This window comes from Empidonax traillii, unplaced genomic scaffold (assembly GCF_003031625.1).
Source record: "Empidonax traillii isolate 1590-97213 ecotype Southwest subspecies unplaced genomic scaffold, ASM303162v1 scaffold1187:size237367, whole genome shotgun sequence".
NCBI lineage: Eukaryota > Metazoa > Chordata > Aves > Passeriformes > Tyrannidae > Empidonax > Empidonax traillii.
This window is the reverse complement of record NW_020956380.1, coordinates 138,223-161,238: the sequence shown is the minus strand read 5'-3', so window position 1 is coordinate 161,238 and position 23,016 is coordinate 138,223. Positions and strand designations below refer to the sequence as shown.

Genomic DNA, 23,016 nt, shown 5'->3' with positions numbered 1-23,016 from the left:
CTTCCCGCGGGGGCGCCGCCCGCCCCGCGCAGCCCCCGCGCAGGGAGGCGGGCGCGCCCTTGCGGTGCGCAGCGGCGGGAGGCGAACGCCAGCCCCCCCGCCGCCGCCGGCGGGGCAGGAGCCGCCCGCGGAGCGGCGGGTCCCTCCTCCCGCCCCCCCCGGGGAGCAGCCGGCGGCGGCGAAGGGGAGGGTCTAAGGCCGGTCGCCCCGCACCGCGCCGGCTGGCCGGACGGGCGGCTGCCGCCGCGCCGCGGGCATGGCGGAGCCTGGCGGCGCCGGGGCCGGGGCGGCGGGCGGGCCGCAGCAGGGCTCCCCGGCAGCCTCGGCGGTGACCGCCGGGGGGCCGGTCCGCGGCGCCGCCGAGAGCCCCGGGGGGCCCGGCTCGACGCGCACGGCGGGGAAGAAGGCGCAGCTGCGCGCCGCGCCGCGGGCCAAGAAGCTGGAGAAGCTGGGCGTCTACTCCGCCTGCAAGGTACCCGGCCGGGCAGCCACGGGCGCCCACCCGCCCACGGAGGGTGGGGATTGACGGGAGAGGAAGGAGGGAGGCGGCGGGGAAGGGCCGTGCCCCGCCGTGCCGGGAGCGGGAGGCGGCCCGGCTGCCGCCCGGCGCTGCCCGCGGAAGTGGCAGCTCCGGCGATGCCGGCGGATCCTTCTCCCCCCGGAGCTTTCCGGCCGGCGGTCGCAAAAACAAAACACACGCGCACCCGACACGGGACCGCGCGGGCAGTGCCGCCTCCCTGCTGCCCGTCCCCGGCGCCCGCCTGTCTGTCTGTCTGTCCGTCCGTCCGTCCGTCCGTCCGTCCGTCCTTCCGAGGAAGACGGTGGCGGGCGGGGCGGCTCCCGGTTGAGCGCTGGGTTAATTAACAGGGCTGCAGCAGCACACCTGGCGTAAACACCTCGGCGGGGAGGTGGTTCATACCCGGGGGGGCCGGCCCCGGGCGGGGGCTGCTCCGACCCCGCATCGTGGAGCTGTTGACCCCATAGGAGCCACTGCCCCGATTCGGGGCTGGCATCGTCGCCACCGCTCTGGCAGAGGAGCCAAGGGGCGCAGCCTCCGCGCTTGGGAAAGTTGTATCCCCGGCAGTCACGTAGCGCCGGGCCAGTGCCCGGTGTGTTGGTGCCCGGGCGGAGAGCGGGCTCCCCCAGCCACCCTCACCCTGCCCTGGCCAGGGCGTCTCTTCGCCGTTGTCTGCCCGGCGCTCGCATTCAGGAGAGCTGTCCTGGATTTCCCTCCACAAGCACTTTCTGTCCACCTGCGATTTTCTTCTTGGTGGGAGAAACAGGACTCGCCTGTTTATTGTAGAGCGCAGTGAGAGCTGTCTCTCCCGGCTTCGGAGCTCAGTGACCGCGGGCATTGTCGCCTGTGCGCACATGCGGGGAGCAGGGAGGACCAGCATGCTCAGAGCACGGGCTGCACTGCTGCTGTCAGGGCAATTCGTGGATGCACAGCAGGGCTGACATGTTGAGATTGGCAGTGCTGATGTCAAATCCTCTAGTAATGCTCTCAGAGTTGAAGAATAGCTGTTTGTGAGAAATGTGCATCTTATTTTCTCTGTTCTCTAACGCAGGCAGATGTTAAGTGAAAGGCCAAACTAACGGCTAACATACAAGAGAAAGCATCACTGTACGGCTCTGTAGTCCTGTGGTGGTGTGAGGAGCTTTAACTGTATACTGAAGGCATGCCAGAGTGCTGTCCTAGGAGGGCAAATTACACACATTGCAATTTCTTAGCTGTTTCCAAATGTGCTGGCACCCACACTTCAGCCTTGGCACATAGATGGGACATTGCAAGATTACACCGGTGTCAGTAAGGTTAAAGAGCAGTTTGTGTACTTGAACCTTGTGGCCCTCACTGCAGGCTGGGTCCCATGAATTGAGGCTTTCCTAGTGCTGAGTGCCCTTTGCACCTCTATATTTTAATGTTACCAAGACTTGCTGTCAAATGTAACTGGTTGAGGAGTAGGTAAATTTTTCATGGGCTGCTAGGGAAGTGAGTGTGTGCTTGAGTTGCTTTTTTCTTCCTTGACTGGTGCTTTCTTTCTTCCTCCAGATGATGTTTTTGAGGATAAAAGCCTTTTCCTGTGGTGCTTTGCCCCACAGAGGTAGCTGTGCTATAAAGAAGTGCAGGCAGCCTTGTCTCCTCCCAAACCCTTTGCTTTTTTGGGGACTCACTGGCCTCACATGTGTGCTGTCACAGTGCCTTGTTGTCAGGGTAACATACCATGTCAGATGGGAGGAGGGCACGCTGTGGCCTGCTGTCAGCCCCTCTTTTCCTCTCGCAGGACTCTGGCGCACTGCTGGGGTGCAGATTGGAGACCACTTGTACTGTCAGTCTTCTGCTGGGGTGTCCTTGCTGGCCTTCATTCGTGACAAGTCCTGGTTGCACATCTGGTTGGCATTCCAGTGATGAATGGAACAGGACCCATGGCTGGGAGCACCCCAAGGCCTCTTCCTCTTGCCAGGATGTAGCTGCAGCTCCAGCATTGAACACTCTTTTGTGTTAAGATTAGAATGCAAACCCTATCTTTGCTATTTGAGTTCTCTCCAGTAATTCGGTGGCAGGCACCTTGCTTTCAGGTCTCATAACAGAAACAAGTAGGCAGACTGGAAACTCCTTGTAAACTAATCACGCAGTTTCTCCTGTGGGATAAAGGGGGAAGGATGGAGCAGGATGGAAGAATGTTTTAGTCTTCTTCCTGAAGACCTGGCAGGTGCTCCAGAATGACACTTCTTGGCTTGTAACATTAGTGGTTTGCCAGAAACTGTAGCAGTGCAGAGTGTAACTTTGAACTTTTTCTTACTTTGAGTTGCAACTTCCATTTAATTTGCATTTCTGTGTGTGCATGCAGAAGGGTGAGAGAAGGCAAAGGCTTGTGCCATCTCCACAGGGGACATCTGTGCTCATTCAAGTAGTGACCATATGTGGATTTTGTACAAGCTGGAGTGCTAAAATATGTAATGGCATCCTTAGCATCAGTCACCTTCTCCCACATAAATTTCATTGCAAGATTCAGCACACAGAATTTATTAGGAGTTTAACCTCAGAGATGTTGAGAGTAACAGAGGCAGGGAGCATCTGCTCACTAGAGATGAAGGTGGAGAGGTCAGCGACCACACAGAGGGTGAGTCTCACTGGCGGTAGCAGAAATGCTGAGCAGAAGAGAGTGAAAAACCCTTCTCTGGAGCAGGGTGCTTGGTCCCCAGGTGAAGAACTCCTTCTTCAAGAGGGATCCTTCTTCAAGCTACTCCTTTTCTTCATGGGAAACATGGACAAAGCCTGCTGGGAAAGATATGTCCAGCATGCATGTATCCTGAGCAGAACGAAACTGAAGTTTAGAGAGCTGTTACCAAAGCTAGACAAATGCAGGGTTTGCTTCTTTTTCTTGATGAAAGAACTGCAGAAGAGAGTTGTAGCTGTTGGGCTGCTCCACTTAATTTGTTCCCCTGTGAGAGAAGGTCTGGGTGGAAGTGACAGGACAGGTTTTTTTGAGTAGAAAGAAACCTTCTTAAAAGGCCCAAGTTTGAAGGAGGAGGGTGACATTCTAAACGAGATATTAGAAGTTGGCACAGTTTTCTTGACTTTTGGAGGTGCACAGTAGCACTGTGATCTTGTGAGGGGATTTGTATTTGGCATTTACAATATCTGTGCATTTATGAATGGCTGCATACATCGTTTTGGTTTTGTTCAGTGTGAAATTGAGCATTAGGCATGCGAGCTTGCAGCACTTTATATAAAAGCAGCACTGTGTGACTTACACAGATAAATATATTTAATGAAGATGTAGAAAGAAAACTCCTCTGCAGGTTTTTTCCCTATTGCTTTACAGTATGTGAAAATACAACTCTCTCTCTCCAGTCTCCCTGGGAGTTTTTCTTATAAACAAGATGAAATATGTACTATTTTAGTACACTAAGTTTTCTGTAAAATTGTTTATTTCTCATTGTATGCATTTCACAGTAATGCCTAGGTGTTTATAAATATAATTAGAACCCAGTAGCCTAAGGCATTTGCACAAGTAGCAGGTAATAATACCTCCTTGAAGAAGGACTTTGTGCTTTAGACACGCAAAGTAGACAGAGTGAGAAGGGTTGTGATGAGATGACATGGCCAAAGACCTGCAGCAGGTGAGCAACAGATCTGAGTAAACTCTGGGTCCCAGGCTCCAGACCATCTGCTGACCCTTGCTAGAAGCTCTGCTTCCCACTTGTCATCTTGAGTGACCTCTATACAATTTTCTCACACATAAGAGCTCATAAGGTAAACTTGTACCATCTCTTATTAAGGAAAGCTTTTTTTTCCTGATTTTTATAAGGTAGATTAAGATGAAACTTGACTGTGTTACTTCTGGGCTCTGTACAGAGCTCCTTGAAGCTGAGCTTGAAATGTACTAAGGTTATTTTCTGCAGAAGTGCATAGGAGACATACGAGACATCTAAAGCTTTCTTGTGATTGTTTTCGTAGTGGGGCGAATCTGTTTTACAGGGTCTTACAGGCTCAATTAAAGCATCTTCCATTAAATTAAATAGGAAATCTACCATTAACTTTACAAGGTAGAAACGGGATGCCTGTTTTTAATAAAGTCTTTATATGTTAGCCTAATTTTCTTCTGTAAGTGAAACTGGAAAATACATGGAATGAAATAATTGGATTGATCAGTAAATTAAGAACATGTCCTTAGAGCTGCCCATTGAACTGATTATTTTGTATTGTTAAAGATAAATGGGTCAGCTAATTTCCTGATACGTATGAGTGGCTCTCCAAGCAGTGTCTAGCTGTCTGGTTGCTGGATACTGGACACTTGAGTAGGAAAAAAATGTATTTTAAATTCATCAGTGTATTTGTGATCATTTGTGTGGCGTTCTTTGAAATCATCCATTTGAGCTTGTTGCTTGCAGGAAAAAGCTTATAGGGTATTTTACATGGCTTTTGTGTTGGGAGGATGAGTATTTTTTCTGGAGTAATTATACTTACTGGAAATAAAAAAGATCTGTAATGTTTTGTGTGTGTAATGTATTGAGACTGCTTGGCATCTCAAGTACCAAGCAGGGCAACCTGTATGATTTTGAGTTGGAAAGAAAAGTCCAGCACAATGGCTATTTGAAACTCGGTTTTAAAACTGTTGGGTATTTTACTTTATAATTAAGTTAGCTCGAAGTTTCCATGTTCTTAGGCTCATTTCACTGTCTGAAAAGGGGAGGAATGTTTAAGTTCCTCAGTGACTGTAACATTCTTCATTTATTCATTATTATTTGGGTACCTGGAATCCACTTAAAAGGGACTGAGATATACAATGTTGTAATGTTCATATGTTTCCTTTCTAAATAAAAATACTAGCAATTGTAAAACATGCTGTGTTTTTTCACATTCCATTTTTATTCAATATATTTCAATATATTCAATATTCTAAAGGAAACGGGAACTTTAGTTTGCCCAGTCTTGTAGTTTTCCCTGCCCAGGGCTACTGGACAGTTCGATTTCCCACAATGTAACACTCAACTGAATATGGAAGGAGTTAAAAAAAAAAAACAACCAACTGCAACAAAACGCAATTGGAATTATATTTCAGTTATATTTCAGTTATATTACATTTGCAGTGCTAAATATACATAATTGCTGCACGTTTGTTTGTTTTTGTAGTTGGATGTTTTTTTTTTTTTTGAAGGGGAGTGCAAGCAACAGTTGTGTAGTTGTTGTGTTTTATTATATTGCACTCACCCAATTTTATTACAAACCACCAATGAAGGTGCAGTGTTGATGATCCCTGGGCCTGTAAAGATGTCAGTCATTATGCTGCAGCCCTTAGTAAGGCACAAGTCCCCAACGTTCTCCAGCGAATTTTTCAAAGCTCTGCAAATGTCCCAGAAAAAAGGCTTCAAGGACTAGATATGCTAGTTCAAATGCTTTTTTCCTTCCTCCCCTCAAAACTGTTTTGATCTTAAATTGAGTTTTCGAGGAGGTGAAGTCATACTTTATTTTCTAATGAAAAGCAGATGAGTGACGTTAAAAAAAGCAATAAAGGAAAAAGCTGAATATAGTCAAAGCAAGGACTGAATAAACAAAATACTGTGGAAGATTTAAAAGAACTCAGCAGTTTAAGCCATCGAGGACTGCACATTGCATATTCACTGCAAAATATTTGCACTGTCAACATCTACACTAAAAACTAAGTTTTAAAGAGGACCTTTTTGGGTTCTGTTTCCCCTTGGTTAACAGAACATTCCTGCTGATTCCATGTTTTATAGAGAGATTAACAAAAAAACCCACCCTATTGGTTCTTTGAGAAGGTTTCTGAAATAATTTGAACAATACAAATTAACAGCTGCTGCAAAAAGATCTGGCGAGGAAATACCAACGAGGGCAGAAAAAAATTGCCGTTGAACACGCTGTTTTTATTCTTCTGTGGGTGGGTTGATATTTATTTTTGGCAGTTTAACTGAGCTGTTATCACAATTCATGTATCTGTTTGCAGCTTTACTGCTAATTATTGTGTGACACTAAAGTTTGTGTAGTTACTCGCTGTTTATAGTTTTTTGCCTAGACAGTAAACATTGTTTGGTGAGCTTCTGTGAAATACTGCCTCCACTCAGAGATAAAATTCTCAAAAAGCTTGTGCTTTGTTTGAGAACGTTTCATTGTGTCATAATTTAAGACAAGTAATAATAAGCATTATATTATGTCACTAATTTAGAGTGTTGAACATTTGTCTGGACAGCTGCATGGGAAGGATCAAATCTTACTTCTCTATAATAATATTCAATCATTTTTTGTTTGACAGCTCCTTCACAATTGTATCTTGCATTTTCTTTGGCAATAATCTCATTTTCAGACATAATTTTTTTTTCAGCTGTTTCTCTATCATTGTTTTAAATGCAAAAACTTTTGTGGCAACTTTGCCTTTCCCACAAAACAAATGTGTTAAGTTTATTTGGCCTCAGTTTTGTCTAGCTTGAGGAGCTAACTGAAAGTGGTGTTTCTAGTAATCTCACAGATGTCCAAAGTTCTTGCACCAGGGCAATCTGTGGTACACAGGTATCACTCAATCACTGATCTCTCTAGTCAATAAATTTTAAGAGGTCCTGTAGGTCTGGATGACAAACAAAAGTAAAACTGACTCAATGCCTGTGAAACTGTAAGAGATGTTTTCTCCTCTAAAATAACACTGGACTGCTTTCAGTTCTCTGCCAGTCATATTACTCATAGAAAATATGATAGAAAAAGAACATAAACTTCACTCAAGTCTTTTCAGATTGCATTTTATGAGACTTAAAAAAAATTTGTTTTAATCTTCCCATCATTTCGTTCTGAAACCTCCCTGATTTAACATTATAAATACATGGGATGGCAGGTGGTCTGCACACACACAATGAGTTTGGAGAGCCAGGAGGTTCAGGCAATGCAGATTGTCTTTTTTTTTTTTCAAGGGAAATATATGGAAGTGGTTTTGCTGGGCACTTGCAGGTGAATTTCTGAGTCATCCTGGTGGCTCTGGCTGCTGAAAATGCCACTCGTGGCCCATGTTACCTGCCAGACTGCCCTTGGTGCAGGCGAAAGCCATGGCACCCAGGGCCAAGAGCCCAGATGGATAAATGCTTAAGCGCTAGAGATGGTAAAAATATCATGTGGTGCTCAGTGAACTGCAGGCAGCAGTTATCTTGGTGTTTGGGTTGCTGAATATTAAAATTAGTTTAGAAGAACAATTTACCAGCCATCTACAAAGCTGTCAGTGTTAGGAGCTGTCAAGCTGTGATCCTTTCTGCTTCTCCTGGGTGCTTCTTCCTTAGGTAGGATGGGATTTGGAAACTTAAAAGGAAAATGAAATAGGTTCCTGAAATAGATTGCATTAAATCTATGCAGAATCGGTTTTGAAAAATGACACGAGTGCTGGATATATTAACATCACAATTTTTCCTACTAAGATTGTTTCAACCATAAATATTATGCACCACTTGGCATACTTTCCTCACTGAGGTCTTGGCAGTGCAGTTTCCTGAGTATCTTTTTACAACCCAGTGCACAGGTATCTCTGAACAGTAGAAAAGCAACTTTCCTTCCAATTAGATCTTCAAATAGGAGTATGAATGATGTTAGAAGTACTTTGCCATCAAAATAACTAAGATCTTTTGGATATGCAGAAGGAAATTCCCTCTTCTAAAGCTGCTCTTCAGAAACTGGAATCAGAGCTCAGAACTTCTGAGTCATTTGAGACATAATTACCAAAGTCACAACCTCTCCCTTCATGGTCTTCCCTTTTCGCTGCAGTCTATTGCTGGTGTTTAACGCTCAGCGAGTGTAAACAAACTTTCCAGGGAAAGCAGCAGGTTGCAGCGGAAGTGTCTTTGACATCTTTTGCCTTTGTGGCCAAGCCTTGCCTTAGACGGCATTCTCCAGTAGTGCAGTTATTGTTTGGTTATTTCAGTACTGATTAACCCTTGATTGGGTTGTCATGGGCTTGGTTTCAGTTGCATGATTCCTTGTTGCCAGTGTAGTTGATGAGGCAGTGATAAATGTGTTTCCTGTTAGGTAACCTGTTTGTGTTTAAATCATCAAAACTGTCTCAGTGGCAGGATCTGTACGTGTGGATATACCAGTAAATGTTTGAAAACTTCTTTCATTTGAGTGAGGGCTTTCTGTAAAGGAATTAGTCAGGGTTTGTGTGTGTATTTTGCTTACCATAACTATGTTAATGTCTCTGTTTGGGGTACTATTCTGTTTCTGACTATTTCTAGAAAATAAAGGCTAGTAATGTGGTCGATAAAAGTGCAAACCCAGGCAAAACAACAGCAAAACACCCCAAGTCCCCCTCTCCTCAACATCAATTCCTTTCCCCCCCCCCAAAAGCGACTTGTAATTAAAAAAAACCCAAACAACAGCTTGTATTTCTTTTTTTATGGCTTTTGAAATAACACGGTATCATCAATTTGTTGATCGATACCCCTTTGCTTTGATTTCAGGCCGAGGAATCCTGTAAATGCAATGGCTGGAAGAACCCCAACCCGCCTCCCACGCCGCCCCGGGCCGAGCTGCAGCAGGCGGCTGTCAGCCTGGCTGAGCCCTGCCGCAGCTGCAGCCACACGCTGGGTAAGCGTCTCCCTTTCTCCCGCAGTCCGTGCCCCCGTGCCCCCCCACCCCCGGAATCTCTGCTTTTGTGAGATGAAAGTCGAGATGCCGTGCCAAGACCTAGGAACGGGGATTGTGGTTAGATGTAAATGTCAATAACTTAGATTAAAATATGTTTGATATTTCAAAAGCATGTTTAATATGGAAATATAAAAAAAATTAGGTTTGAATAAATTCAGCTATGGTATAACTTCTAACAACACAGACATTCAAAGCTGTTAAAATGCAAGAGCGCTGTTAAGCTACCCATAGCAGTTTTAATGCTTTGTGTTACATATGCTTTAACCTCACAAAGATTTATGTCAGCTGCCTTAGATACCACATGAATGACTCTTTGGTAAGCTGTATTAGGTTTCCTTATTTTAGAATAAATATAAAATATTCATGAAAGCAGGTACTCCTATGTACTAAAAGAACTGTGCCTTTTCTGTGTCGCAGAAAATAGTACCTAGGTTGTATATCTTAGCATTGTCTAAGTTATGTGCTGACAGCTCACATATCTTGGAAGCAACTGCTCAAAATCCACTGTTAAATGCTGTTGTGGTTTGGGGGATTTTGTTTTTCAGACTTAGACTAAATAACAATTTATTACACACATAGCCTGAAAAATAGCGGTGAATCGCTGTAGTATTATTTTAAGAATTTATACTTATCCAAAATAAAAGCTGATGACTTTTTCTGTATGTGTTGCAATCATAGAATAGTTTGAGTTTGGAGGGATGTTTTAAAGGTCCAGCCCTCCTGCACTAAGCAAGTACACCTTCTACTACATCAGGTTGCTCAGAGCCCCGTCTGACCTGAACTTGAATTCCAGCGAAGGGGCATCCACTACCTCTTTGGGCATCCTGTTCCAATTTTCTATGACAGTCATTGTAAAACGCCTTCTTTCTTGTATATAATTTAAACCTACTCTCTTGCAGTTTAAAGCCATCGTCCCTTGTCCTACATGTCCTTGTAAAAAGTCCCTCTCTGTCTTTCATGAAGGCCCCTATAGGTGCTAGAAGGCTGCTAAGGGGTGTCCCTGGAACATTCTCTTCTCCATACTCCCAACTCTTAAGAGAGGTGCTCCAGCCCTCTGATCACCTTCGTCGCTCTTCTCTAGACTTGTTCCAACTGATACATGCCCTTTTTAGCAAATATCGAATAAAAACTGAGCTAAAAAAAAATTCAGAACTAATTGAAAAGGAGCAGTTGCTATTTAATTTTTGTTGCTGTCCAAAACTTAAGACAGTGAAATAAGAAAAAGGGAATTTAAAACCTTCACAATAGATCACTTATTTTTTTTTAGTTTTGAAAAATAATATTGTGGTTTTTATGGAATACTTTCTTGTTTTTAGTTGGGATTTATTTCCATTTCTTCTCTATTCTTTTTATGCTCTCATTACATGAAATTTATTTATAGGCTTTTGAGCAGTTCTTTCCTTCCCTGATACTCCTAGACTCTGGGTTTGCTTTGTAGGAGATTAGGAAATGCATAGTATCACAGAAAATTTAGTCACTTTAGCCAAGTTAGTTCCAACTTTCCATCATATACCTTCTCCGTGCTGCTTCTGTTTATGCAGTTGGGGTGGCTTGTGTTACCCATCCCTTTGATTCCTGACCTTTGAAGAAAGAGCTTATTCTTTTATTTATTTACATTTTTTTTAAATTTTCTTTTAAACTAGCAAGATATGCCTATCAGTTCTCTGTTCTTCAGCTGAATTTGTGGATGTTATGTATTTGTGTGAAAAACTTGGCTTTTCTAAAGGCTGAGGCTGGTTTTGGTCTTCACTCCTTAGCTAGGGAATGAGGGAAAACCAGTAGTGTAAAACCAGCAAAAGTACTTTATGGAAGAAACTGTATTATTATTTCCTGCTCTTTTTAGAAAAGTTAAAGTTTCTTATCTTTCTGACCACAGCTAATGAGAAAGATGTTTCATTTGAAATAACTGAAATGAGTTGCTGTGTGCTTCCTCATACTACTGGCAAAAACATGTCTTTCGGTGGTGTTTTCCAAGATAAGTTTCCTATTCATCTCCTGTAAATGAGTGTGTTCCTGCTGAACACCTTTAAAACCAAATTTACCACAAGGTGTGTAGGCTTCAGATTATCTGTGCTGAATTTTCTCCTCCTTGGAAAGCCTTTGAAATAGCGATGTAGTAATTTCTGTACTGGTTAAAGCTGATGTGTCTAATGTAAAATGTAGGATGTTATTTTTTTTTTTTTTCCTTTTTAAGATTTATTATTTTCCTTCAAAGGTAATCCTAGATACTTGTCTTGCTTGAGATATCTCTTTTTGGGAGTGTGGTTTGATCTTCAAGCCAGTGCAGGTTTTAGTGCATAAATCTATTTAATGGTGTGTATTAATTTATAGTCTACTTACCTACAACTTGTATTCATCTATTTGGTGCTCAGCCCCACAGCTTGGCTCAAAGTGGTTGTTTTAATGAATATTTCTTTTATTTGGGTGATATATTATGTTGCTGTGAAGTGGTGACTGAATTGGGTGCTAGGAAAATTCATTTTCTTCCAACCACAAGACCGAGTGTTGTGTAGTCAGAGAATATTTTCTTTTTTATGTTTTATATTTGATTGGTTTTTCCTAGTTAATTAATATGCTAATACTTTGTATACGCATTCAGTCCTTTTTTTTTTCTCTAGCACTGCCCTCAGTTCCTGCTATGCACCTTCACGACCATAATTGGGTATTTCTTGGTTTGTCTGTCCAATACACATTGCTAGTGTTTTTATGTACACACTGATTTTAATATAGACTTTAAACACATTCCTCTTTTTTCACTGTTCCTAATACATATATTGCAGTACTTGCTTATCGAATTTGCAGGTCTTCATGTCAGTGCAGACTTGCTATTTCTGCTTGCTCTGCTCTGCATGCTGTAGCAATCTACACATGTGATACTGGATTTTTTTTTTTTCAGGCATAACAGCAGCTGGGGAAGAGTGTGCCAGTTGGGCAGTGCATGTGACTGGGACTGTGTAACTCTAGTCATAGTAATGCAGTATTTGATGTCAGTGTTCCAAAGCTTTGACTTTAACAGAAGGTTTACTAAGGGCCACAGAATCTGGGAATGGGCTGTGAACATCTGAAAAAACAATAGTTTGTTGGGCTGATGTAAAAACATTGGTGTTTATATGGGAAATGGTAACAGGTAGTTAATGCATGCTGTTAATACACTTATTGTATTTTTAAATTCACAGTAGGGTAATAATTGTCTAGTTTAATAAAATGTTTAAACATGGCCACTAAGTAGCCAAGGTTCAGTATTGTTATGGATACTGCATAGAAATGGCTTCTCGTGGTGATGTTTTATTCATTTGTTAGTTGAATGTAAAGTTTCTTTAGAATGTTATTAGTTTCTAATGAAAAGCTCATCTAGGAGGCTAGTCATTACTTTTAAAAGATCAGGACAGACAGCTTGGAATGTTAACCCTTCATACCTGTCTCAAGGGCAGAGAGCATTTTATTCTGAATGCTGAATATTTGTCCTTAAAGGAGGCTCATGATGGCCATGCCCCAAAGATACTGCATTATAAATGTTCACCGAAGTGGAAACAATTGCTGGTGTCTTTTTCGTGTTCTGAGCTATAGTGTCTTTTTTACTTGAAGCTGAACAAATTTATTGAATTTAAATGTTTTGGTGTCATACTAAACTTCTCAAAACAAACTGTCTTTTCTGGGTGGCAAATAAATATGATTGTTTTCAGGTCAGGTGTTATTTTTCCTCAGTTCCTCCCCATCTGATGTGTCTGATTTCTGTTGAAAAGATATAATGTTCATCTTAAAAAGTAAATATTGATACAATTCATTAAAATATAGAAACATTAACATGCCCTAACTTTAAGGTAATTTTCCCTTTCCCCTTTGTAAAGATATTTTGTTGTCCTTTCAGAGGAAAGGATATGCATACCATCTACATTGGCCTGGAATCATCGAAGATCTTGTTGCTTTTTGTAATGCAAATATTTCTTTCTGGGAATTGACCTCTTGTTTTACATTGCCTTCTCTCTTCCTGGGGCCAGTTGTTCAAACCAGCTTGAAGTGAATGCCCTGTTTTACATGTAGAAACCTCAAACTTTTGAAAATTACAGATGAGGCTCTGTATTTGCCTTTGGAGATGATAAAACGGAGTTTGTCACTTGGAAATGACAATAAGTGTAAAGATGCTTTTTTGTGAACTTCTAAACAAATGAGCATGTCCAGTCTGCGTAATCTGTGTTCATATACTGTGCACAAAGCATAGTTTGATCTTACATCATATGAAAGTAAGAGACTTAGCCAATCATTTTCTTTTCCAGGCTGATTTTCGGCACTGATTTTTTTTCACTCTTCACAGAATAAGGTGCTCTTGCACCTCTATTACCCAGTTAATGGAAATTATGGGTTTGTTTTCTTTAGGCAAGAAACCTTGTCTTAAATGGTCAAAAATGTATGTAGGTATATAGTGCAACATATCAATACAAGCAGGACTTGTGTGGTCGGCTCTAAGTGTTAACAGTTGATGTGATTCCAACGAGCCATCATTCCTCTGCTGTGGAAATCACCACCGCTTGACAACCTTTACAAATTGTTCCGATGTGACACATGTTTCAGTTACCTCTGATAAGATGTTCTGTTTAAACAGGTTATTACAGGATCAGTGTTTTTACAGTTAGGGCTTTTATTTGAGATCTCCTGGCAAATACTTGTGTTATTGGTTCTCTCAGTAGGCTCTTTACAAGTTTGAATTTTTGTTTTGTTTAGCTGCTCATGTTTCTCACCTGGAGAATGTGTCTGAAGAAGAAATGAATAGGCTTCTGGGCATTGTATTGGATGTGGAGTATTTGTTCACCTGTGTCCACAAAGAAGAAGATGCAGACACCAAGCAAGTTTATTTCTACCTGTTCAAAGTAAGCTGAACTTGTGGAGTGTCTTCTTGGGTTTTTCAATCTCTCACACATAAGCCAGTTTCACTGCCACTCATGCATGGATTGATTTTATCTGATGGGACATTTTTTCACTAGGTTAATGCTCTACTGAGTAGAGCAGTGTGGGCTGGACATTCTGGTACTCGAAGTGTACTGATTCTTGTTCCAAAAGAATGAACTGACCCTGAGTCCCATCTATAAACTGCACAACTTTCTTTACTTACATAAAGTCAGTTGATATCAAAGCTAACTTAGCTGCCTACATTTCCTCAGAGAAACTTCTTGTATGCATTTCAAAGAAGACGGATTCACAGTGAAATTTAATAATTACAAATTCAGATGACTAAACAAGCAGATATATAGCCAGGAGATTTCCAACACTGCTCACAGTGTGTTGTGCATTTGTGACTTCCATTGACTCTGTGTATGCAAATATACTAATTTTTAAAAAATTTCTGTTTTTAACAGCTCTTGAGGAAGTGCATTTTACAAATGGGAAAACCTGTAGTGGAAGGATCTTTGGAAAGTCCTCCATTTGAGAAACCTAGCATTGAACAGGTAAAGAGTCAAGATGTGGGTTTGGTTCAGGTGGTGGTCTTTTTTTTTGTTTGGTTTTGGGGTTGTTTTGTTTCTTTTTGTTTCTTTACTAATTTTTATTTCCTTATTATTATTTGGTGGGGGGTTGGGAGTTTGGGGATGTTTTTAGTGGATTTTTGGTTTGGTTGGTTTTTTTTTTTTTTTTTTAAATGGATGCACTGGTTTTGAGAACAGGGCATTTTAGGCATTTTCAGAAGTTTCTGTGTATTGCTCAGGACAAAATAAGGGACTATAGGAGACTTCTGCTGATTCTCCTTTAGTACTGGCACAATAGTTACATTATTTGACTTCTCTCATCACTCATCTTATGCTTTAATGAAACTGACTTTTTTGTGGGTCCAGAGAATTAGCTTGAAATGCTACTTTTATGTGGGCACTTCTAATCTCTCTTTGTTTCAAGTGATGAAAAATGCTGTTGAAGTTTTGAAATTCAATATTAAAATGACACTTGCCTTCTGTAAATCAAGGAAAATGTTGCAATCCAATTCAGTGAGATCATAGCCTTCTCTTTCAAAGGGTGCACAACAAAAAAACAAAGCCAAAACCAAAGAATAACTGAGGCTTTTGTAACTCACAATGGATAAAGAACATATGACAAATTCAGTTTTTCGTGAAGTGAGCTCCCAAGAATGCACTTTTGGCAGACAAGTGGGCTTGTCTGCCCATTAGCTCCAGTGAGACTATGTAGAGGCTCACATACCTCGCTGAAACAGGAGCTCAATGTTTTCCCATCAGTGAATGAATGGATGCTCTATTGTTAAACAGGGTATTTTAGATGTGAGGACTGTTATGTGTAGTAATTACTTCTTGCAGCTGTCACTTCTTATAATTTAGAAAATCAGACCATTTTATTTCTGAATTTCTGAGAAGTCTTCACCTGAAGTTCTCCTTTAGTTGGAGTATAAAAATAAAATGAGTGTATGTAATCTCCATATACTCCTACTCTTTAAAATACACTACTATAATAAATAAATAAAAATAAATAAAATAGAAATAAAAATTATGCAATATAATTTTTTGTCACATTCTTTTTACTGTTTGCTCAATTTACCTAAAAAAATAAAGCATAGAGATAAGAGAAATTCTTCTTACAGTTTATTTTTAAATAATTTTAGCTTTAAAATGACCAGTATTTTCCATTCTATTTTCAGCAGCTCAGCAACTCAATCAAACGAAATTATTTGCTAAACACAAGTGTTATAATTGATTTATAAGAAATATATATTGCAGCACTTTGAGTCACATATTTTAGCTATGTTCCGTGGACTTTTCCTTTAAGTGGACAAAGTGCAATGAGGAGACATGCTTCTGAAGTAGTGACGCTTCTCAAAGAAATAATATGATGTGTACTCACAAAATTAAATAGAAGTCCACAAGCCCTACTCTATTCAAAAGTAGGTAGAGAGTTTTGTAGGTGATACTTGATTTACAGAACATAAAGAAGAAAGCCTACCAGAACTTTCTCTGTTCTCTGACTTTAAAAAGCAAGGAAAAATAATGAATTTTTCTCTTCTGCCCTTGCATCAGCTGCTGATGGTAGATTACATAAAAATATCTGGATGTACCTGCTGCTGTGTACACTGGAACCATCCTGTGGCAACTACATAAGTAGCTGAGTGAGGAGTTCATGGTCTCCAATATTTTTCTGTCCCATGTAATGCAAGTTCAGGGTTAATAAACATAAAGTGAGGAATATTTGAGGATGCTCCTACAAAAATTATGGCTAAATAGCTAAACAGGATTTTCTTCCTTCTTAAGGGTGTGAATAATTTTGTGCAGTACAAATTTAGCCACTTACCATCGAAGGAAAGACAAACAATAGTGGAACTGGCTAAAATGTTTCTGAACCGCATTAACTACTGGCACCTGGAGACACCTTCTCAGCGAAGATTACGGTCACCCAATGATGATATTGCGGGCTATAAAGTGAATTATACCAGGTAACACTGCTTTTGCTTGTAACAGGTCTTCCTTGCAAATAGGGCATCTACAGACTTCAGGAATATACCAGTACCTTTGTGCCATGGATGTACCTTGTGAATTTTTTGCAGTTGTGGAGTTTACATGAAAACCTGAGGATTTTAGTGAGAGTATGTCAGCTTCACGTGCAACCTTGTGTTTTGAGAGGTGTGCTTTATCAGCCAGCAACAGGGAGTAGAGTCCATGAACATCTGTATCTAACAATGTTTTTGCACATTCTGTGGTTGCAAAGTACTCTTGGTCTTCATAAGATGTGAGCCTTATCTAAAATCCCTATTTGTTATTAGAAAGGAAAAGAAGATAACATTAAGCATGGTAAAGCATCACTGTTTGAAACCAAATCACAGAGGAGCCGAAAAATCAAAATAATTTTGCAAGTGCTTGAATGCTAATTGGGAATGGATATTATTAGGTTCCTTAAAATGGTAGTTCTTGTTATGACCTTTTAATACGTTGTTAGAATTCAAAGCAATAACTTAGTTGCTGGGGGAAGAAGAGCTAGGATAGAAAGCCGTGCCTCTTTTAATTTTCTTTTTCTCACAACGGTAGTGCAGTGCCTTTTTCAGTTAGCAGAGTGACAGCAGCTAAGTGCAGGCAACACTTAGCCAACCTCTGTCAGCACCCTGGTTACCAGGAACTGCTGGGGACTCTTTTCCTGGCTGAGGGTGAGCACCACCTTCTGGCTGCTTTCCTGGTGGCCTGTCCTCTGACACACCTCAGCTCCATGAAGGTGAACAGCAAACCCTGGGGTGAGTTGAGACTCTGGCTAGTGATAAGGCAGGCTCTGCTGTGTCTGTGTCCGACTGGGATGCTCTCATGACTTGTCCCCTTAAATAACTGCCTGGCATAAAGGACACTTATAATCCATGGGGCTTCTGAGACCATATTTGGTGGGTGTTTGACCTCTATTTGTTTGTGATAACAGATATCAGCCAGGGTTGGTAGGAGCTAATTTTTGTTGAGAATCAATAAGTAATCGGCTCTGGTCAGTGGCTTTTGTTGTTAATAATTTTGTCACTTGCCATTTCTCAAACCCACCTGCCCACTCCGACCCAAAGTGCCATCCCTTCCCATCATATCTAACCTGTCATTGTAAGCTGCTTTCCTCTGTGCTGCTTGAAGCATCGCTCAGGGTGCTGCTGTGCTCCATGGGCATATCTCCTGAATTTTTGCAGTCACTGACTTCACTGGAAAACCTGAGGATCTGAATGAAACCATATCAGAGTTTCACATGCGTCCTTATGTTTTGAAAGGTGTTCTTTATCAGCCAAGAACAGGGAGTAGAGGTCTTTTAACAACTCTGTCTCACAACTCTTTTGCAATTCATGTTTGCAAAGATTAAGGAACAAGAGTTTGGGAGACCATTTTGAGACAGGCTGTGCTTTGGGTCTGGGTGAGGAAACCCATGTAGGATCCAACACAGTCTGTTTGCATCCAATTCTTAACATTTTCTTGTCATTGCTGGAGCTTTCATCAGGGTTCTGATCTGATTCTGCTACAGCGCCAGATACCAGTGACTGTTCGCTTACACACAGATAATGAAATCTCATTTATAAGATTAACAGATACTGTGACCTACATAGGCGGTGTACTCCTGAATTATCTCTTCAGTACCATCATCCCTTTTCCAAGAAGAAAAACATGTCATGCTGTAATTTTCATATGTACTTCTTAAAGCAAAACTTGTTATGGAGGGAGATATTGGTAATGAAAGAATAACAAGTCAGGGTGTAAAGGGAAGAATACAACTGGTGGGAAAACCGGACAGGAGTCCAATCAGTTTAGGAAGGAACTAGTTAAAAGTGTCACCCCTTTTGCCTCTGTGTGGGGAAATGTAGAAGTTTGAGGAGAGGAAAACAGGTCGTACTAAGAGTCTTTGGAATCAGAGGCAGGAGGTGTGGGAGGCTGAATGAACAAGCTGTGGAGAGAATCCCTGCCATCAACAATGAATTTTCTGTAATCTGTGATTATTTCTGGAACAAGAGCACTTTGTAGAAACTAGATTGCAGGGAAAAAGAATATTTGGAGACTTGATACTACTTGTCTGTCATTTCTTTAAAATGCTGGGCAATATACATTCTGCTTAACTCCGTCCAGCCTTGTTGTAGAACTGATTTATATGGTCATATAGCTCTCAGATGAGTTATAAATTATGTAGGTAGTGGTTTTGTTGCACTAAGTCATATGTTAGATGGTGATAATTATCTGTCTTTTTTCCTCTTTACAGGTGGCTTTGTTATTGCAATGTCCCTCAGTTCTGTGACAGTCTGCCTAGGTATGAAACCACCCAGGTTTTTGGTAGGACATTGCTTCGCTCTGTTTTCACCGTAATGAGACGGCAACTGCTGGAGCAGGCCAGGCAAGAGAAAGACAAGCTTCCTCAAGAAAAACGAACACTAATCCTCACTCATTTTCCAAAGTAAGGGGTCACAGTGTGCCTGCATTCAAAGTTAACTGGTAACTTTGTTGTGGAAAGCAGGAAATTACCTGCAACTTAAAATAATTTCTCTTTTTATTCAGTTACAAGTAGATACTGCAGCTTTATTTACTGCCATAGCTTGAACTAGTGTATTTTATGTACGGAAACCACTTGCTTTGCTTTGGGTACTTTGGGGTTTACTTTATGAAAAGGATTATTCATCGTGCTTTGGAATTGTGCTTTTTACCTATTAAGCAGGTATTGTTGGTCCATTACTTTTTTTTTCTGTAGTCTTTGGAAACAACGTATGTCCAGATCTCCAAAAACATGTGCTCACTTCTGCTTTGGTGATGGAGCAGTAAAAAAGAGAGTGTTGTACAGGAGTTTATATACACCTAAGAATTTCAGTTTATTTCAGCATTGTAATAGGGAACAAAGTAGTCACCCCATGCCCAGAAGAGACGGGTTTATTTGACAAAGAATAGAGGAGTCAGTACAAAACTGCACCAGTGAATCCTAAACTCATAAATTTTGTATTGACTACCTCTTCCATTACTGGAATGTTGATGACTATCTCTCACAATTAAACAACAATAATTACATATTGGGGAATGTGGGAGTATGACTTTATCGAAACATGCTCAACATTGACAGTCCTTAATTTGAAACATTTTACTGGTGATAAAGAGGGGAGGTAGTGGTGAAAGGATCATTCGTCATAATCTCCCAGTTAAAATACCATAGTCTTATATCCCTATTTTGTGGGGGTGACTTGGCTCTCTAGGTCATACTTGAAAAACCTGTCCCTCCTAAGAACAAATAAACTGAACCTCAGAAGACCTGGTGGCGTTGATGCTACGCAAGCTGCTGTGTTGGACTACAAGTTGGGTTAGTGCTCAGGGGAATGAAAAACAACATGAGCTTTCTAAAGCTGAGTAGAGCCAGGATTTGTTGCTTCTACTGTTATTAGTAGCATATTTTACCACTTTGAAAGATGTACCCTGTCTCTGGAGTAGACTGTTATGGATGCAGAAATGTTTGTATGTATCTAGGAAAAGAATCCTGACCTGGCCCTCAAATAGGTATAAAGAAGGATTTAACATGACACTGATGCAAGGAACAGATTTGTGGAGGATGTAGGTGTGCATATGCCCCTGTTTTCACTGCCTTTTACAGCCTTTTACAGCAATTTGAAAAGCATTATTATTCACTGCAGTTCCTTTTGATATTCTGCTGGGGGGAAAAAAGAAAGACAAGCACTGTTTGCAGATGATCTGTGGGAAATATGAATAACATTTTAAATCTTTTATGGGCTGTACTTGTCTGAAGCATTTGTCTCTCTGCCGGTGTTATGCTGAGTGAACCCTGCAGAGGAGCTGAGTCTCAGAGCATGGAGCCTGGCATTGGCACAGGATTCCCATCTGCCCCCAACTCTCTTTCTGGGCAAAGAGAGCACCTACTGGTTATGCCTGTGTGCATAAGAGTTAGGCAGAGCCTCTGTACTGCCTGTAAATGTACCTTTGGATAAAGTTGAATTTGTCCTTCTGCTCTGTCACAGATGGTGAGGTCACTGTGACAAATCTTTTTAGCCATTATCAGCTGTATAGACAGCAGCAAACACAGCACATTGCCTAGGTATAGCTGTCCTATATATGCAATACAAGAGCCTGACTTGATCCTGAAAATCCTTATCCTGTTCAAGAAAGTCTTACTCAACAGTTCTTTTGGTTTCAGCTAGAGAGTTTCTATACATATAGATGACTCTAGGGAGTAAAAACATGCCCTGTCAGCTTCTGCTCTGAAAACTCTTTTTTTGGAACATAGAATAAGCAGCTGTCTTGCTCCTGAGAGGGAACTGATGTATCCCTGAGAAGGCAAGTGTGCTGGATCATCTGACCTGTGGAAATTCTCTCATATAGTGATGCTAAGAGAGATTTAAAATCACGCTGTTGCTGCGACTGTACCAAAGTAAGGTTAAAAATACTGTTGTGCAAGCACAAACATGCAACTGAATGTTACAGTAGGACACTTAAAGGATTAAAAATATCTTCCTAAGAGCATTGTTAGTAGCAAAAACTGGGATTTTATAAATCTGTAAGAGGCAGAAAGCAAGTGTATCTGCAAAACACTGGTTTATCCAAACATGTTTTGTCGTCATTGTATAACATCAGTCAGCTTATAGCTTTCTTATTAGTGCAGCTTTATTCTGTAAAAGTAGTTTGTAACTGTTTCTTTCTGCATTTGCAAATTAGATAAATATTGCTTATAATCAAAGATAAGTTCTTTTAAATGAAATCACTCTACTGAATTAAAATACTTAATATCTACTCAGCTTGTGATTTTGTGTGTGTTCTTTTTTTAAAAGAATTGGCCAATAGCGTTTTCTTACTGACTCAGTAAATGTTTTTAATTTAAAAGTGTTGTGAGTTCTTATTTTGAAAAAAAACCCTGTTTTGATTTATCCTATATTTCACCTGGTTTTGTGCCTAGGTTTCTGTCTATGCTGGAAGAAGAAGTGTACAGCCAGAATTCTCCCATTTGGGATCAGGATTTCATGGTGTCTAGTTCCCGAACTGGCCAGCTAGGAATCCAGACAGGTAATTTGCCTTTAGTGGTGGGTAACACAAATGAAAGTCAGCTAATTTCAGATTAGTGTGTTGTGTGTGTGTGGTTTTTTTTTTTGTTTTGTTTTGTTTTGTTTTGTTTTGTTTTGTTTTTTTTGTTTTTTTAATTTATTTTTTAATTTAATTTTTGGTGGTGGTGGTTTTTTTGGGGGGAAGGGGGTTGTGTGTGTGTGTGGTTTTTTTGTTTGTTGCTTTTGTTTTATGGTTTTTTTATTTTCTAATGTTAGAGAGAGAGAGATGTTAGTCAGTGACCTTTTAAAATAGTAGTTTCATCCTCTTAACTGATGAAACAAGTCCCTTTATTGAGTGTGATTTGTCCAACCAGTCTTTGAACGCTGTTAAAGTAGACAGCTGAAGCTGAATGATGAGATTTTGCTTTTCAATAGACCCCTACAAAAAGCCCTTTCATGAAGTAAATGCCAGCAGGCTTGGCAGGTATGTGAAGGAAGTTTGTTTTCTTAGCTTCTGCTCAGCACTGCAAAATAATAAAGCCTGATGTTTGCAATCTCTGTTATCCAGCAGTCCCTCATTAGATAAAGTTAATTGAGATAAAGCTTTAATGTCTTTGCTTGTGGCATCGCTCTGTTGCACAATGTTAGCTGTTACTTTTCAAGTGAAAGTGGGTCCAACTTCGTGATAGTCCTTCAGTCAGTGCCACAATGGGTTCTATGTCCTGAATTTTTTGTATTTGTCTTTTATGTCATTGCAGTTATCAGTCCACCTCCTGTTGCAAGATCTGTTGCATACAGTGCAAGTCCTTCATCACTGGAGCAACCCAACAGTGGGAATATGAGTCCAGCTTGCAAAGTTTCTTCTACTCTTGACCCAAACTTAGGTAATGGACAGAGAAACTTGCTTTTTTTTTGCGCTTCTGTTGAAATAATCAGTAGTTGCAGTGTATGGTAACCTTTGCCTTCACTCTGCAATAGCAAACCTGAGATGTTTTTAATGAAAGATGTGCACACACATGCTTTTTCTCCAGTATGGTAATGTTCAACTAGCAGAAAAGGCAACTGTATTTGGAAAAAAGAAATTTGTGTAAATTAAATTAAAGTGGGGAAAGATCTGCTGATTTTAGAGATTCTTGAAAAAGACTTTACTTGGAGTACATCTATTATACAGGAAAAAAGTTTCATTTAAATAACGGCAGAGTAGAAGGGACCATCACATTTGGATTTTTTATTCTTTCAAGGTACTGAAAGCACCTACATTTGAGCAGTAAATAAAAGCATAAACACACCAACACGGTTAAATTTAAAACCCGAATGAGGTCAAGTTAAAAAGTAAAAAAAGACTTGGAAGAAAAAAATTGGTGAATGCATAAATTCTCCTAATAAATCCTTTTTCAAACACCTCAGAATTAATGAGACTGTC

At 40.8% G+C, this 23,016-nt stretch overlaps 1 protein-coding gene across 1 annotated transcript in view; it reads left to right on the top strand.

Annotated features, from left to right (window-relative positions):
* Positions 1-256: 256 nt before the first annotated feature.
* Positions 257-23,016, top strand: part of KAT2B (lysine acetyltransferase 2B) — a 38,804-nt gene continuing 16,044 nt past the window's right edge. Inside the window, exons 1-8 of the mRNA XM_027905649.1 lie at positions 257-472; positions 8,953-9,079; positions 13,859-14,004; positions 14,491-14,580; positions 16,378-16,559; positions 18,827-19,018; positions 21,509-21,615; positions 22,352-22,477. Coding sequence (XP_027761450.1) covers positions 257-472; positions 8,953-9,079; positions 13,859-14,004; positions 14,491-14,580; positions 16,378-16,559; positions 18,827-19,018; positions 21,509-21,615; positions 22,352-22,477 — 1,186 coding nt within the window. The remainder of the gene's footprint in view (positions 473-8,952; positions 9,080-13,858; positions 14,005-14,490; positions 14,581-16,377; positions 16,560-18,826; positions 19,019-21,508; positions 21,616-22,351; positions 22,478-23,016) is intronic.